The sequence below is a fragment of the Mesoplodon densirostris genome, chromosome 15, assembly GCF_025265405.1.
Source record: "Mesoplodon densirostris isolate mMesDen1 chromosome 15, mMesDen1 primary haplotype, whole genome shotgun sequence".
Classification (NCBI taxonomy): Eukaryota; Metazoa; Chordata; class Mammalia; order Artiodactyla; family Ziphiidae; genus Mesoplodon; species Mesoplodon densirostris.
Genome location: NC_082675.1, coordinates 11310001 through 11326586, shown reverse-complemented (window position 1 = coordinate 11326586; position 16586 = coordinate 11310001). Strand labels below are relative to the sequence as shown.

At 40.5% G+C, this 16586-nt stretch overlaps 1 protein-coding gene across 2 annotated transcripts in view; it reads right to left on the bottom strand.

The window, feature by feature from the left end:
- Positions 1-16586, bottom strand: part of TAOK3 (TAO kinase 3) — a 191260-nt gene that overhangs the window by 15116 nt on the left and 159558 nt on the right. For both annotated transcript variants that reach the window (XM_060118610.1, XM_060118609.1), the window contains 3 exons: positions 9007-9243; positions 7181-7309; positions 3159-3362 (listed from right to left, as the gene is read on the bottom strand). In XM_060118610.1, the coding sequence (XP_059974593.1) occupies positions 3159-3362; positions 7181-7309; positions 9007-9243 (570 nt within the window). The remainder of the gene's footprint in view (positions 1-3158; positions 3363-7180; positions 7310-9006; positions 9244-16586) is intronic.

The window sequence follows — 16586 nt, the reverse complement described above, 5'->3', positions numbered from 1 at the left end:
ATCTCTCCTAGGAATTTGAGTCTTAAGCAGAAATGATACAAAGATGAAACATGGCTGGAGGAGGTACATCCAAATGGCAATGTCTTGAGGAATGTCCATTAGCTCTTGCCCTCTAGGTCACAGAAGTTGCTTTCCCAGCTTGATTCTTCATCTTTTCCAGCCTGGGTCTTCAGCTCTGTCATCTACCCCATATCCTTCCAATAAATTCCTTTGCATGCTACGTCAGCCAGAGTTTGTTTCTATTGCTTGCAAGTCAAATAAACCCACTGGTACTAATGTAATCTTATTTTTATAAAGTTAAAGTTATATATAATATATAAGCTGTACGTGTATATACATGCATACCTGAAAAAATCTGGAAATATATCTGCCAAATTAATGGTGACTGTCTCAGGGTAGAAAATGGGTGGGATGGGATTATCAAGCACTTTTCACTACTCAGTATTTTTCTTTTTCTTTTTTTTAAAAAAATTATTTATTTATTTATTTATGGCTGTGTTGGGTCCCCGTTTCTGTGTGAGGGCTTTCTCTAGTTGTGGCAAGCGGGGGCCACTCTTCATCGCGGTGTGCGGGCCTCTCACTATCGCGGCCTCTCTTGTTGCAGAGCACAGGCTCCAGACGCGCAGGCTCAGTCGTTGTGGCTCACGGGCTTAGCTGCTCCGCGGCATGTGGGATCCTCCCAGACCAGGGCTCGAACCCGTGTCCCCCGCATTGGCAGGCAGATTCTCAACCACTGTGCCACCAGGGAAGCCCCAGTATTTTTCTTTATTTGTCTTTTTTCAATGTTCTTTTATTACTTTTGTAAATAGAAGAAAAATACTTTTGAACATTTTCACTGAGGCAGCTCTGGAATAAGACTAAACAAAGAAAAGAATCTAGACTCTTAAGAAAGAAACCGTGGTATAGTTAGTTATTCTTCACTCCATTGGTTAGAACCTGATACTTATGAAGTTATGAATGTAGTTTCTATCATCTTGGGGAATAATTATCTTCTATAGCTTTTATCGGCACTAATTGCCCCCTTAGCTTCGGACTTCTTCCAAATACATGACACCAGCATAAAAATAATAATTGCCAGACGAAAAAGAATCCCAAACACCTTGTTTCCAACTGGCTATTGGACTTCTTGATTTGGACTTTTTAGCCTTCTAACAAACTCAACTTGTGTTGTACTGAATGAATCATTTTCTTATCAATGCCTCTCTCTAAGCTTCTCTGTGTCTGCCCAAATCTACATTTCCCCAAGTCTTAAACCCTAGAAATAACTTTAATTCTACCCTCATCTTTTCTCTCATATCCTATTGTATGCCAAGTCCTGTTTATTTTATACTTCAAAATGTTTAAAACCCATCTCTCTTTTGCCAGCTACCACCATTATCTTTGTCTATACCCTATTCCTACCACCTGATCTCTTTGCTTCTAGTTTCTTCCCCCTAATTGATGTTTCTCAACCTGTTTTTCCCCTATTCCTGTCCCCATCAGGAGCCTTTTTAGACTTCCCCCTTCCCAGATCAGCCTCACCCCTGAAATGTTAACACCACAGATACACTGTATAGCTTTTCAGGTACTATGGCCCTTCAGAGGGGCACAAGCCATTGTAATACCTAAGACCCCCTCCCCCACAAGAACCCATTTTTAACAGCCCCCCCTGGGGCAGGCAATATTGCCCCCATTGACAATGCACGCTCTAGTCAATCTGTGCATCACCACCAAACTGGGCTAATCTCTGTAAAGTAGAATTTTAGCCATATCACTCACTGCCTGGCTTGAAAATGTTTAGTTTCTTTCTCTTCCAATAAGATGAGATAACACAGACAGAGCCTGGCCCATGATTACGTGTGTTCAATAAATTTTAGTTTGCTCCACCCTTGTTTCCTCCCATTTGAATACTGCTCTCCAAAAAGCTTACACCAATTCACATTCCCATTAAATGTGCCTGAAGGGCTTGTTTCCCTCATGCAGGCTAACGCTTGATATTTATCCAACTTTGATGGTTCTACCCATGCGCTGGCTCATTTGAGGGCTTCTCGGATTACTCCAGGTCACAATGGTTTCCTATTGAACTTTGCATCTGCAACCGATTCACATTCTGTATTCCTCATCTCAGTGAATAACATCACATTCGTCCAATTTCCCAAATTAGAAACTCTGAATTCATTCTTGACTCCTCCTTCTTCTGAAATTCTCACAGCATTTGGTTTGCATTACTGTCAGTTCTGCTTCAGAAATGTCACTCAGATCTAATCTCTATCGTCACTGCTTCTTCCAGGTGGAACTAGAGACAGGGCATCCTAACTGACCTCAGTGCCCTTTACTTCTCACGCCTCTAGGCTACCCTCACACTGAGGCAATAATTCTTCAAAACAAAGAACTCTCATTGTCATTCCTCTGCTTAAAACCCTCTCATGCCCATGCAACTGCCTTCAGGCAGAAATCTAAAAGTCTTGCCTTAAGAATCAAGGCCCTCCATCCTGCTTCCCACTACTCCTGTTCTGACACTCCACTCCACACACCCAGAACACTCAACTCCCCATCAATCACAGAATCCTCCAAGCCCTTTCATGACTATATGCCCGTGAGAGTTTATTTATATCTATTACTAAACCTAGCACATTACATTGTAATTAGTCTGTTACACGTCTGTTTCCCCTCTTAGACTTAGGGCTACATGAAGGCAGGGAAGAGGGCTTCTCAATAGCCCTGGCATCTCTAGCACAGTGCCTGGCACAAAGAAGGCACTCTGTAAGTGCGGGATGAAGGAATGAATTAACATAACTGTAGAGCACCATTATGTTATTTATGTGTTTCACGGAGAGTCACAAAAACGCAAGTCTTTGACAAACAGGCTAAAAGCAAAAATTCTCTATTCTACTTCTTTTGATTCTCCACTGCATGCTATGGCTTATCACAGGTGTTCAAGAAAATTCTATCACATTTATTTGGAAAAGGTTGATTCCTTGTTCTATAAATGGGCTTTCTCGTATCAGTGGTAAATTCATTCCCCGGCACTTTTGTATATCTACTGTGTGTCAGGCACTGACTGCACTGACGCCTGTACAGGTTAAGGACAGAGGAATGGACAACACGGACACGGTCATGACCCTCACGAAGCGGATTGTTTTTAAGTCAGTGACAGTGGTTATGAACGTAATAAATACCTCCCGAATGTTCTGCTGCTCCACCTCGTGCCGCTTGATCATTATTTTCCTCTTGAAGAAACGACAGTTTTTATCGTAGTACAGTCTCTGCTGGGTGAGAAGGTGGGCTTCCTCTTCGGCCTGTGTGTGCTGCAAGTTCTCTTTATGCTTGGATATCCGCTCCTGCTTTTCTTTCTTGGGTGTGCTATGGTCCTCATTCATCTCCTTTACAAAAGCAGACAAAAACAAAACCCCAAAAAACAGTCTCATCAGACAAAAAGAAATATAATAGCTCATTGCAATGCAGATAAAATTATTTTGAAAGCAATTGAGAATGTAAAGTCAGAAAGGCTTGGTATTGCACACACACTCCCCCCCACCTCCCTTTTTTCTTATCAATTGAGAGGGAGACTTGTTAGTTTTCATGTCTTTGGCTTCTCATGCTCAGAAGTTATGAGTTCACGCATTAAATCAACACACACTTATTGAGTTCCTATCGTGCAACAGGCACTGTGCAAGGCACAAGGATACAACGGTGAGCAAAAGAATATGGTATCTGCCACCATGGGGCTTGACAGTCTAGAATCAAAAATCAATCAAAGAACCACAGAAACGAACTGAAGATGACCGTGATAACTACAGTGCAGCTGAAGTACTTGGTTCAAAGCATGCTGAATAAAAAATATTTGATCTTGGTAACAGCTAGGCTGAAATTTGAAAAATCTGTAGGAATTAACCAGTGAGAAAGGAGAAGGAAGAATACTCTGGGCAGAGGAAACAGCCTGAACAAAACCCTTCGGGTGGGTTAATGGAAACATGGTACGATCAAGGAACTGAGAGAAGGCCAGGGTGGGTGGTGCAGCATGACATGAGATGAGGCTGGACAGGCAGGCAGGACCATTACAGGACCTTACAGGCCAGGTCAAGGGCGCTGAGCTTTGGCACAGGGGAAACGCATTTTATATACGTGTGGGGGTGTCATAACGAGGCGTATTCAAAAAAGACGATTCTGGCTGCCACGTGGAGAACAGGATGAAGGAGGCAAGAGCACCTCCACGGAGACAGCTAGGAAGCTATTGCAAAGGTCCAGGCGAGAGACGATCGGGGCTTAGACAGAGGAGGTGGTGACAAGATGGAAAGAAGCAGGCAGATGTCACAGACAAGAGGTAATGCTGCAAATGTCACTAGTTTGAATTTCAGGAATGAGCATTCTTTATTTGATATTAGAGGGTAAATACACCACCTATATTTTCAAAAGGACAAAGTTCATAATTGTTGGGCTTCCCTGGTGGCGCAGTGGTTGAGAGTCTGCCAGCCGATGCAGGGGACACAGGTTCGTGCCCCAGTCTGGGGTAGGCAGATGTCACAGACAGGAGGTAATGCTGCAAATGTCACTAGTTTGAATTTCAGGAATGAGCATTCTTTATTTGATATTAGAGGGTAAATACACCACCTATATTTTCAAAAGGACAAAGTTCATAATTGTTTCAGACCATATGCGTGAAGGGAAGAAAGCAATAAATCAGAACAGTTAAGAAGATGTTAGTCTATGGGGAAAGTAAGAAGACCACTTTTAGAGAAAGTCCAGGGCACCCTTCTTTGTTCATACTGTTCACACCCACAAGCTGGACCTATAATACTTGGTTAACTACTCAGTTGAAATCTCCTTTAATTACTAATGCCTATTTTACTTGATGTTTTGTGATGTGGCCATCACACACTATTTAGATTGTTTTTGCACTTAGCCAAGAAGTCTTTGTAAATCAACATTCAACTTTCCTGTTCCAGTGAAATCTCAAGTGAAATATTAGAATCAATGAGAGCAAGAGCTGTTTCCAGCACGGAGTAAGCTGGGGTCACCACAGGAAGGCTGGCGGACTCATCTCTTGCTGCCGTGACTTCAGCCCTAGGTTTGGCATTAACCACTATGTTGCACACCCAAATTCAAATACGATCATAAAAATTCACTCCAAAATCAAGGATAAATTATTTCTGGACCATTCATCATTCTGTATTGCCCACACCCCTGTTATCTATCAACAGTAGGGGTAACTGATATTGTTTTGTCATCCCAAGGATGATACCTTTTGTATCAATATCTAAACATACATGCCATTTTCAATAGTCTGAACTAAGCTTTACTTCATAAGGAGTAATACTAGCTTTGCATAGAAAGCCTTATAGAGGCGATCTTAAATTGGGTGTAGGCTTGTTTTTCTCCATGAGCATGTTGAAGGACTTGTACATTTAGGCCTGTGGTCTCTCAAACTCATAAATCTGAGTATGGTGAACCAAAAATAGCCCTATTCCTGAGGACAGAGTGGGGACTTTTGAATTCTGGTCTGTGGGAAAACCTTCTAAAGATGGAGTTCATGCAAATCTCCAAATACCTTAGTGGTACAAATGCTCAAAATAGTGGCTGCAGCCATAAAGTACGGCCTCCAGAGCATGAGTGAACACATGGAGTTAGAAATAAGAATATCTTCAGTTGAGAAAATTCCAAAATTTCTTATTGAAAAATCAAGGTTATCTCTGTGATCCAGCAACATCTTTCTATTATGATATAATAATCAAGATCAAACAATAACTAAAAGAAAATGGAGAGCATGTGTATCTTGTTGGTTTGGCTATTTCTCTCTACAACCTGGTTTTCTAGACCTTACAGTGTCAGAGATTCTTTCCATTCTGGCAGTGCGGAGCAGATACAAATTTCTGTTGGTTCCAACAATTACCAGTGATTCATCTGGGCAGGGCAAAAGATCCTGAGGCTCACCCCAACCCACTTGCTTTCACTTCCTAATTAAAAAAGAGTTGGAGAGGAATCTTGCTAAGTCCCATGTTGTTAACTTAGAATATGAGCTCAAATGAATGATTTCATACACAAAATCAATGTCCCATCTGAATGCTATTAAACCTTAATACACTACTAGTCCACAAATAAGAAGTCCTAAGTCTCATGAGGAGGAAAGTCTATGGAACTGCAGGCAATTCACCTGTAAGTACTGGTAAAAGGAGAAGTGAAGAAATTTGAGCTTTCAGATCAAACTGCAATTCCTCAAGGGGACTCTCTAAGTCCACTAGACGTCTTCAACCAAACATTCAAGAATCAGTCACTCATTTATCAAATATTCACATGTACCAGACACAGGGATAGTCATGAGCCACACACACACAAAAAGACATGGTCTTTTCTCTTACTGCTTACTGTCTAGTAGGGTAAAATAGCTCAAATAATCACTAAAATATATATATATATTTTCCAATCATATATATATGATTGAAAATTAGTGTTGTAAAACCAGAAGCACCTGTCTTGGTCAAGGTAGTCAAGGAAAGGCTTCCCTGGGGAAGTGAAATTTAAGTTATGGTACTAATAAGCAATCCTTAGTCTTGCAAGGAGGTTGGGAAGGGACTGGAAGTGGGGGTGGGGAGAGCACCCTGGTGGAAGGAAGAGTGAGAGCAAAGACCGTGGAGAAGGTCAGAGCTTGACGCATTTGAGGAGCCAAAAGCGACCACAGTGGCAGAAGCAGCACTAAGTCAGGGGTGGGGTAAGCAGGTGGGGGGAACGTTGGTGTGAGATGAGAGTGGAGGGGAGGCGGGTAGCTGACCACATATGGACTTCTAGTATTTTGATCTATCCTAAGAGCAATGGGAAGCCAATGAATATTAAAAATCATGAAGTGATATGATGAGACTCATGGTTTGAAAAGACCACTGGCTGAAGTGTGGAGAACAAACCAGAAGTAGGCAAGAATAGTTTAGAGTTAGGCCAATGGTTCCTGAAGTGTGGTGCGTGGACCAGCACCATAAGCATCACGTGGGAACTTGTTAGAAACGCACATTTCAAACTTCACCCCAGATCCATTGAAACAGAAAATTTAGTGGTGGGTTAGCAATCTGTTTTAATAACCACTTCAGGTGATTCTACTGGAAAGTTTGAGAATCAATGGGTTACACTATTGATCACAATGTAAGACGAAGTAGTTTTAAGTTCCAGCCATTCTAATGGCAACTTGATGACTACAAAATATTGGTATTCTTACCTCTTTTATTTTTTCCTTACAAATCTTATATTGCTTCTTCTGACTTTCTAAGAAAGTTGTCAAGTCTTTCTTCTGCTGGGCCAAGATCTGTTGCTGGAACTTCTTCTCATCTGCTGCAGCTACCTTTGCCTGATGTAATAACAAATGTAATATAGGATGAATTGTTCTTCACACAGAATTCAGCTGTCTATATTCTCGAATGCATTAAGAGACCAAAAGTATTTTTGAACAAACAATTAAAACACAGATAAGTAAATGCCTGTTTTGATTCTCCTGCATCTTAAACAGAAAAGAAAAAATTGAAATTTTTACCAGTGAAAAATATATTCCCAATTATGGGAAAAACATGAAGGTAAACCATAAACATGTTTTACTGAACACATACAAAATACATGGTATGAAAGGTGAACTAAGGATTATAATAAAAGATTTTTATCATATTGTTGGTGGCCTAAGGGTTAAATTATAAAAATGGATAAATAATGATGACTGGCCAGTTTTATTCCAAGAATTTAACTCTCTAATTGGTTATTTCAACTATCAGATTTTTGAATGGGGTCATCTTTAGTATAATAGGCAAAGTTAATGACATTTTGCTTCCTGAGGCATCTGCTATAATCCACAATAGTTGGATATCAGGACATTTTGGGGGCTCCTAAATGGATAGAAAACAGACCAAACAAAAGATAACTCAATCAAAAGAAAGCGACCAAATCTAAGTTTCAGGGAACCATCTAGACGAAGCACATATGTACAATGAGATACTTAGGGAACAGAAAGAGAAGTATGCTTTATGGTTCTTTCTATGGATCTTTTCACCTTTAGCTTCTATTATAAACAACTTTTCCATTATGAACAACTCTTTCCACATATTTACCAAATCAAATTCCCAAGAAAGACTGTGACTGGTTTATTTAATCAACATTGCCCCTGTTTGGGCAGAGGTTTTCATGCCAGACTGCCTCATAGATTGATGGCTGTTTGGGGGAATGCTTCTACAATTCTGATGTTTCCTTCCAGGAAGAGAGAGAGCGTAATTACTGAAACACTCCTGGCACCCTGTCCCCAGCCACTCCATCCCCAGGGAGCACAAATTCACCCCTGCTTTTCCATACTATGTAAGTCTCATCGGGGGTGGGGATGGGGAAGGCGACTGGTTTAGCACTGCCAGTGCCTAGGTGGGCAAGTCTGTTTAATTTTGTTCGGTATTATTAGGCCTGTTTCCATTCAGATATAAATCACTTCTCCTATCTAATATTTATCAGTAATAAAGTGATATTTTGACTCAATCTCCATTACCTTCTTGTCTGTTTTTAAAATTAGTAGAACCTGGATGGGGAAGAGAGATGGTCCCTAGAAGACCCAAGCAGTAGCCAGATCAATTACTTGCTGCCATTGGTCAGGTGCCCATCCCTAGTCCAATCAGCTGTAGGCAGGGATTATCGCCACTAAAAGGGACTATTTGTAGAGCAGTTTTCTTTTGAAGAGGGCTGTGGGTGAGGCAGGCACAGTAACAGACCTGAGTGGTGCAAGTTTCCATAGGATAGAAGTATTTTGGTTCTTTTTATGTGTATCACACCCCCATCAGGGGACTGATGCTCAGAATATATCTGAATGGACAAGAATGCAATATATACTTTCAGTTACTCTCTTAACTTTTAATGACAATTTTAAGTAGCCCCATAAAACCTGGACCCCCTTCCCCAAAGCAGTACTGTCCTCCATCCCCAAAAAGCACACCACTCCCGCCTCCAGCTCGCAGGATGCTGCGGACTGGAACAGGCTTGGCTTGGCTGTGGCAGGAGGGCATGTGTGCGCACACTGACCTCCTTTTCTATGATAGCCACTTGCTTCTTGGCCAGCTTCTCCAGCTCGATGGACGAGTTGTTGGCATGTGTCTCCACCTCCTTCTGTAGCTTGAGGCGGTGCTCGTCCATCTCAGCCTTCAGCTTATTCTCCAGGGCGATCAGCTGCTTCTGGTGCTGGCGCCGCATCCGCTTATAACCTGACATCTGTTCCCGCAACTCGTTCTCCTGCTCATGCTCATGGATCTGTCGTGTAACCTGATTTGGGTTGGGGAACAGAACTCAGGTAACCAGATTCGTGGAAGAGAAACTTTCAGGCAAAGCAGAAGGACCCTCTGGCATAATTTTATTTCTCACTGTCACCATCAATTTAATTACCATTTCCTGAACACTCACATGTACCAGGCACTGAGTTGGGTGCTCTTTATATTACCTCTAATCTTACAAACCATCTCATTCACTTATTCATTCTATTCACTCATAAGGTAGGTGTTTACACCACCGTTTTATAGATGAAGAAATTGAGACTTAAGGGAATTAATATATTCATTCAGCCCAAATATATTTACACTTTTTTTTTTTTTTTTGTGGTATGCGGGCCTCTCACTGTTGTGGCCTCTCCCGTTGCGGAGCACTGGCTCTGGACGCACAGGCTCAGCGGCCATGGCTCACGGGCCCAGCAGCTCCGCGGCATGTGGGATCCTCCTGGACCGGGTCACGAACCCGTGTCCCCTGCATCGGCAGGCGGACTCTCAACCACTGAGCCACCAGGGAAGCCCCTTTACACATTTTTGATATATCATAATGTATATCCTGAAGGTCACATAGCTAATAAGGATTAGAGCTAGGATGCAGGCCCATTTCTGTCTGATTCCAGAGCCGTGCTATTTCCACTACACCAGGATTTGTCAACCTTGGCACTACTGACAAGAGCCAGATAATTCTTGGTTTTGAGAGGCTATCTTGTGCATTGTACGATGTTTAGCAGCATCCCTGGCCTACCCACCAGATGCCAGTAGCACGTCCCAAGTCAAGACAATATTAAAAATATCGGGCTTCCCTGGTGGCGCAGTGGTTGAGAATCTGCCTGCCAATGCAGGGGACACTGGTTCGAGCCCTGGTCTGGGAAGATCCCACATGCCGCGGAGCAACTAGGCCCGTGAGCCACAACTACTGAGCCTGCACGTCTGGAGCCTGTGCTCCGCAACAAGAGAGGCCACGACAGTGAGAGGCCCGCGCACCGTGATGAAGAGTGGCCCCCACCTGCCGCAACTAGAGAAAGCCCTCGCACAGAAACGAAGACCCAACACAGCCAAAAATAAATAAATAAATAAATAAATAAATAAATAAAAAGCCTAAAAAAAAAAACCAACAAACTCTGTAGACATTGCCAAATGTCCCCTGGCGGGCAAAATCCCTCTGGTTGGGCAGCGCTGCACTACAGCATATTGCTTATTTGTTTCTTTTTAAAGATCATGTCTCTAACAGTCATAGGAATCTTGAATATCCTTTAAAATAGTTTGAACAAGATTTAATTCCGATTCTTAACATGAACGGAGCGAGAGTGAGAGCGAGCTCTCTCCTTTAAACTCATCTGTCTCCTTTCTCCCCTTCCCCACAAAAGCGATATTAACAAATTATATACACTCACATGGTCTCCTAAAGAGGAGAAAAGATTTCTATGATTTTTGGATGGTTACTTTTTTCTTTTTGCAGTACGCGGGCCTCTCACTGTTGTGGCCTCTCCCGTTGCGGAGCACAGGCTCTGGACGCGCAGGCTCAGCGGCCATGGCTCACGGGCCTAGCCGCTCCGTAGCATGTGGGATCTTCCCAGACCGGGGCACGAACCCGCGTCCCCTACATCGGCAGGCAGACTCTCAGCCACTGCGCCACCAGGGAAGCCCCGGATGGTTACTTTTCTTAGTAATTTTTCCTTAATCCATTCTCAAGTGAATATCCAACAAACTGAAGATTGCAAATGTAAATTTCGGCATCTCTTGTTTCTTTCTATTAAACCTTTTCTGATTTTCCAGTCCTTCCTTTAATTTACGACCCCTCATTATTGTCCTGTTCACTTCCTTCTAATCATCCCTATTTTAGTAGAAAACCTTAATTACACAATTATCACTTTAGTTTTGTTTTACACTAAGTAATTCAGTCACTCTGATCTACTACTATAAGACACTTCTCCCCAACCTAACCCTCAAACAAGTTTTACTGGAAATTTTCATGCTGCTATTAATTCTTTCTACTATTTTCAGTTTGTGGGTCAAAGTGCATTTTGTACAAAGAACAGTTTGTTTCTTTGCTCTTTTTAGAAGGTATCCCTGCATACTAGACTGAGTCCTTCCTATCAAGAGAGTACTATTCTGCAACTGGATAGTATTATCAAAGTATACCATTAAACATAAGCCGAACTTTGAAACCTTTCCAGCTGAACCTAACACTATGTTTCTTATATTCATTTCTCTTTTCTAAAGGACAATCTTCTTTAAGGATGAGGAGTAAGAACAGAAGATACTTCAAGACAAAGGAAAAAAAAAAAAAAGGGGATAGCATCACCAAAGAGGCACCTAAAACTCTAAAGAAAATAATAATGTTTTGTCATCATTATAACATGTTTTTTAAAGTACTTATTTAATGATAAAAGGAGGAAGTAGTTTGAAACAATGCATGTGTTTCACTTTCTCATACTTGTGCCTTTCTGAAGTTTAATTATAGGTAAAAAAGTTCCAATCACAGAAAGGATACCATTTAGTCCTTTTTGCATTCACTTCTTTTTCAGACAAATATGGCAGTAAAGTGTCTGTTCTTGGGTAATGGGTTTGAGACGTATTTTACCCATAAACTTATTTTTTCTTATTTGAGCATCCCTTCTTTAATCAGATTCCCAAAGCTGAGGCATGGCACACTCTACAGCCATCATGACACAACTTGCCAGCAGAGTGTTTGACTGGCTTGTGGTCGATAAAATATTCTCAGGATGGCCATTTCCTTAAACCAGGCAGCCCCAAGATAAAATGGAAATGACTTGTGTCAAGAACATTTTCTATCCTAATTGGTGTGTGAGTCCCTGTGAAGAGGGTGGTCCTACCGCATACCAGATCATACAAGCATGCGGCAGAGACAAATTACAAGCTCACCATGCTATCACTGTACAGCACTGAATGCCAGGAGAGACATTTTGCTTGTAAATGAGAATGCTTCCCATAATTTGGATAATCACTTTCTTAAACTCGTAATATATCACCTTTCATTTGTTACAACTATAATTTCTAAGTTTCAAAGTAATTGTCTTTTTAGGTACATTTAGAGATACTGAGTTTTAGAATTCCACGCTCAAGCTAGAGAGATGAATTTAAATAAAAGTATAACAACAGTTTGTTCATGAAGTCTAACATGAAATATATAAAAATATATCATTATACAGTTATGTATACCATGTGTGTTTTAAGTTTATACTTCATGGCTTATGAATACGCTATTTGGTCAACAGAATTAAAAATAGCTCATGATTTTAATCATGTTTTATGGTTTACACAATGTGCTTTCACATGTAATTTACCTCTTTAATTTTTATAAAGCCTGGGATTTGAACTAAGGTCCTAGGCTCTTGAATTGCCTGAGGAAATTCACATCACCAAGGCAGAAAAGAAATGAAGCTTTCTGTTAAAAAGTAATAGAGGAAATCAAACACCCAAAAAAGTGAGTGCTGGAGAGAGTTAAGTCTAAATTACAAACTGAATAACTCTAAAAATTTGAGGAACTTATAGAAATGTAGTGACTGGCTTTTACAATGGTAGTCTCAAAAGTGTGATCGACAAAAAATGGGTAGCATCATCTTGCCACACTTAGTAGGTTGCTAGGAGACAAATCTCATTCCATCCCTCACATATATAACTGATCTTGGGCAAATTATATATAACTTCTTGAAGTCTCTCAAAATCTTGAAGAGGAGCTATTGCTATGATGAGATAACACTTGTGCCTAGAAAGGTGTCTGACACATAGGAGATGTTCGATATGAGTTGGTTTCCTTCTTCTGCCAAGCTAAGAGTAATAGGTTCCTGTCCCCCCTCAACTAAGCATTTCTGGTGATGGGGACATAGACCAGAAGTGGATCCAAGAGAAAGGCCAGTTTAACAATAAAACTGTACTTATATCCAGGTTGTGGATTACAAGTATATATAATTTCAGACTCTGAATTAACTATTTCATATACCTGGAATAATATATAAAAATAAAGAACCGTAAAGGAAGGCTGAACTTTTTTCAGAAAGTTTCTACATCCATTGCATTCTACCCTACTTAATTCCAGCAAAATTTGGCTCTAAAACAAACCACTTCATCCAAAGTGTACTGTATGCCTACCAAGTACAGAACACTGCACTAGAAGGCTAATAAGCAACTTACTGAAGATAAAATAGGAGGGTGGGGCTTCCCTGGTGGCGCAGTGGTTGAGAATCTGCCTGCCAATGCAGGGCACATGGGTTCGAGTCCTGGTCTGGGAAGATCCCACATGCCACGGAGCAACTAGGCCCGTGAGCCACAACTACTGAGCCTGCGCGTCTGGAGCCTGTGCTCCGACAAGAGAGCCTACAATAGTGAGAGGCCCGCGCACCGCGATGAAGAGTGGCCCCCACTTGCCACAACTAGAGAAAGCCCTTGCACAGAAACAAAGACCCAACACAGCCAAAAATAAAATAAAATAAAATAAAATAAAATAAAGAATTAAAAAAAAAAGAGGAGGGTGGCTGATAATGTTACCCTCTTAAGAGATCAAAGCCAACTTATAAGATTAGTTATGTATAAGAAACAAAATAATGCATATGATAAAACTGGCTACCTCAGCACTTAGAACAAATAAAATTTATAGCAAGTTCTTAAAAAGAATACAATGAGTCACATTTTGGCATTAGAAATCTGACATTCCACTCTTTAGAACACCTAGGGAAAAAATGTTTTAAATTCATAATAAAAGTAATGACTGATCCAGGCAATTCTGCCTTACACAGAAAAACTGACATGAGCAACTTTGAAATGCACACTTATAAATCCAAATTCTCCTGTGATAACAGGACTGGAAGAGACTTCATTCATTCATTCAACACGTTTACTGAGAGACTTTGGTCATGTGGGTTGGGCAGTAGCACAAGTGAAAAATAGTATCAGCAATGACCTTATTGAGATTAAAAAGCCAAGAATAAGGAAAGAGGAGATATGCAATATTCTGATAAGCAGCCTCTGGTACACTATTCAGGGAGAGAACACATTTTCAAGCATTTAGAAACAGAACAGCAGGGCACATGAGAGGTGAAAGAGTAGCATTTACTGCTGAGGCTCTAATATTTTTATGCTTATCTATCAGACTCATTTAGGTATACAATTTCACAATTAGTTCAATGATTATGTTACATTTTTAAAAAGCAAGTGAAGATTCCATTTTTATATGAGCTTTTCTATTGAATCTGGTAAAGCCAAAGAATCTATATTTGAATGGATAGAACAATAATAATTTTCTCTTACATGCTTTCTTGGTATTAGAAATTAAGAGTTTCATGCCCCTCTCCCTAATGTGCATTCTAACATAAATTCACACGTGTAGTAAGACCACTGCATCCTAGTGAGAATTCCTTTATAAGGCCAGAAGCTAAAATGTCTTATAGATATGGCCTTGGTGCTCTCTATAGTAACATCTACTATGGGAAGTGCCAGTGACCCAGGACACTATGAAATTTTAGGAAATGACATCAGATATAACAATAGCTGAAAACACTCCCATGGGTCACTAATCTAATTAAAATGTTAGGATCTCCATTCACCAACAACAAAAACTCAAGGAAGGCACATCTCAAAAGCCCAAGAAGTCCGATGAGTAGTAATTCCAAAGAACTGTATAAACAACTCCTTTTCTCATATAATGTATCAGCCCAATGTGAACTTTCAAACAAAAGAAGAAAAAGAAAGGATAAAGTAAAAGAGATTCCATGAAATGCCCTTCCTTTCCCTAATTTTTCAAAATAAGGTCAATAATCTCTGCCCTTAAATCATTATAATATACATGTATATATATATATACACACACACACACACATATATATATAAAATTCTAAAGTTTCCTCAGGGTTTCCTCTGGTATGAAGGTCCTTTGTTACAAAGGTAATTGTGCAACAGTGCATAATAACATAAAAAATCTCAGTTTTAAGGTGCCAAAATAATAAAAACATCATCAGTAAAAGCCTGTAGCCCATTGGCTTAATATATTTGTCAATAGCTCCATTCAAAAGCACAATATAGGGCTTCCCTGGTGGCGCAGTGGTTGAGAGTCCGCCTGCTGATGCAGGGGACACGGGTTCGTGCCCCGGTCCGGGAAGATCCCACATGCTGTGGAGCGCCTAGGCCCGTGAGCCATGGCCGCTGAGCCTGAGCATCCACAGCCTGTGCTCCGCAATGGGAGAGGCCACGACAGTGAGAGGCCGGCGTACCGCAAAAAAAAAAAAAAAAAAAAGCACAATGTAGAAAGAAATGATAAGTGGAAAAACTACAGAGCTAGGCTTCTTTTAGGTTTATTAGAAGAGGTAGGCTGATATAAAAAATTTGAGGAACTGAAATTTTTTTGTCAGTTTGCAAGTCTCTTTAAAATATACACGTATCACTTATTATCTAGTAACTGAAAAACTAATTTCTAAATTCTTTTTCTTTTTGCTGTTCACTTTTGGATCACTCTATGGTTTGTTAGCACTTCTGCTAGTAGGTTATAAAGAAAGAGTAAAACCAAAATAAATAAATCAATATTGTATTGCTACTAACTGTAAGAAGTGAGGTTTCAACAATGACTTGATTATTCAGTACCCTGGACTTTCATTTTTCCATGATCTTGTTCTTACTTTTATGTCATTTTAAGTAATTTTAGACTTTATCATTTGAGCAGGGGTTCACGGAAAACAATAAGGGTTGAGATAAGTTTTTTAAAATTAGATACTTCTTTTTGATGTTCCAGGGTCCTGATTTATATATTCCTATTGGAATAAGCCTTTAAAACAAATAATATGATGGGTAGTAGAACTGTAGCACTCATTAATGTATATTAAAATATCCACAACTGTTAATCTTAACCAACAGTTAGACTGTCCAAAATGGGACATGGAACCACTCAGAACCATACCACTTTTCCCTTTCATTAATTTTTTTCTCCCTAAAAACTGTTAAATACAAATACCAATGAATGCTGATAAACTTGCATCAATCCCACTGTGACTCCCAAAGCATCACATTTGGAGAAGATTTTACACATAAAACACCTTAGTTTGTGGCTACAGCAACAGCCTATCAGCCACTCTGTTTTTAACTTAATATAGGTGCAGGGGCCTTTTAGCAAATCAAAAGTCCCTCAGAGAGACTGATCCCAGCTGCTCTCTGGATGGGCACTGTGAAGCCTGTAGGATTCAGAGGGGTACCTGAGGACTTTGCCCGTGGCCCTGAGATAGCCTAGTAGGGAAGCAGCTTTCATCATTCACAGAGAGGGATAATAATGGCTGATACACACACAGAGAAGCCTGGGTGAGTTCACAAATGTGAGCGTAAGACCATTCTGGCGTGGCA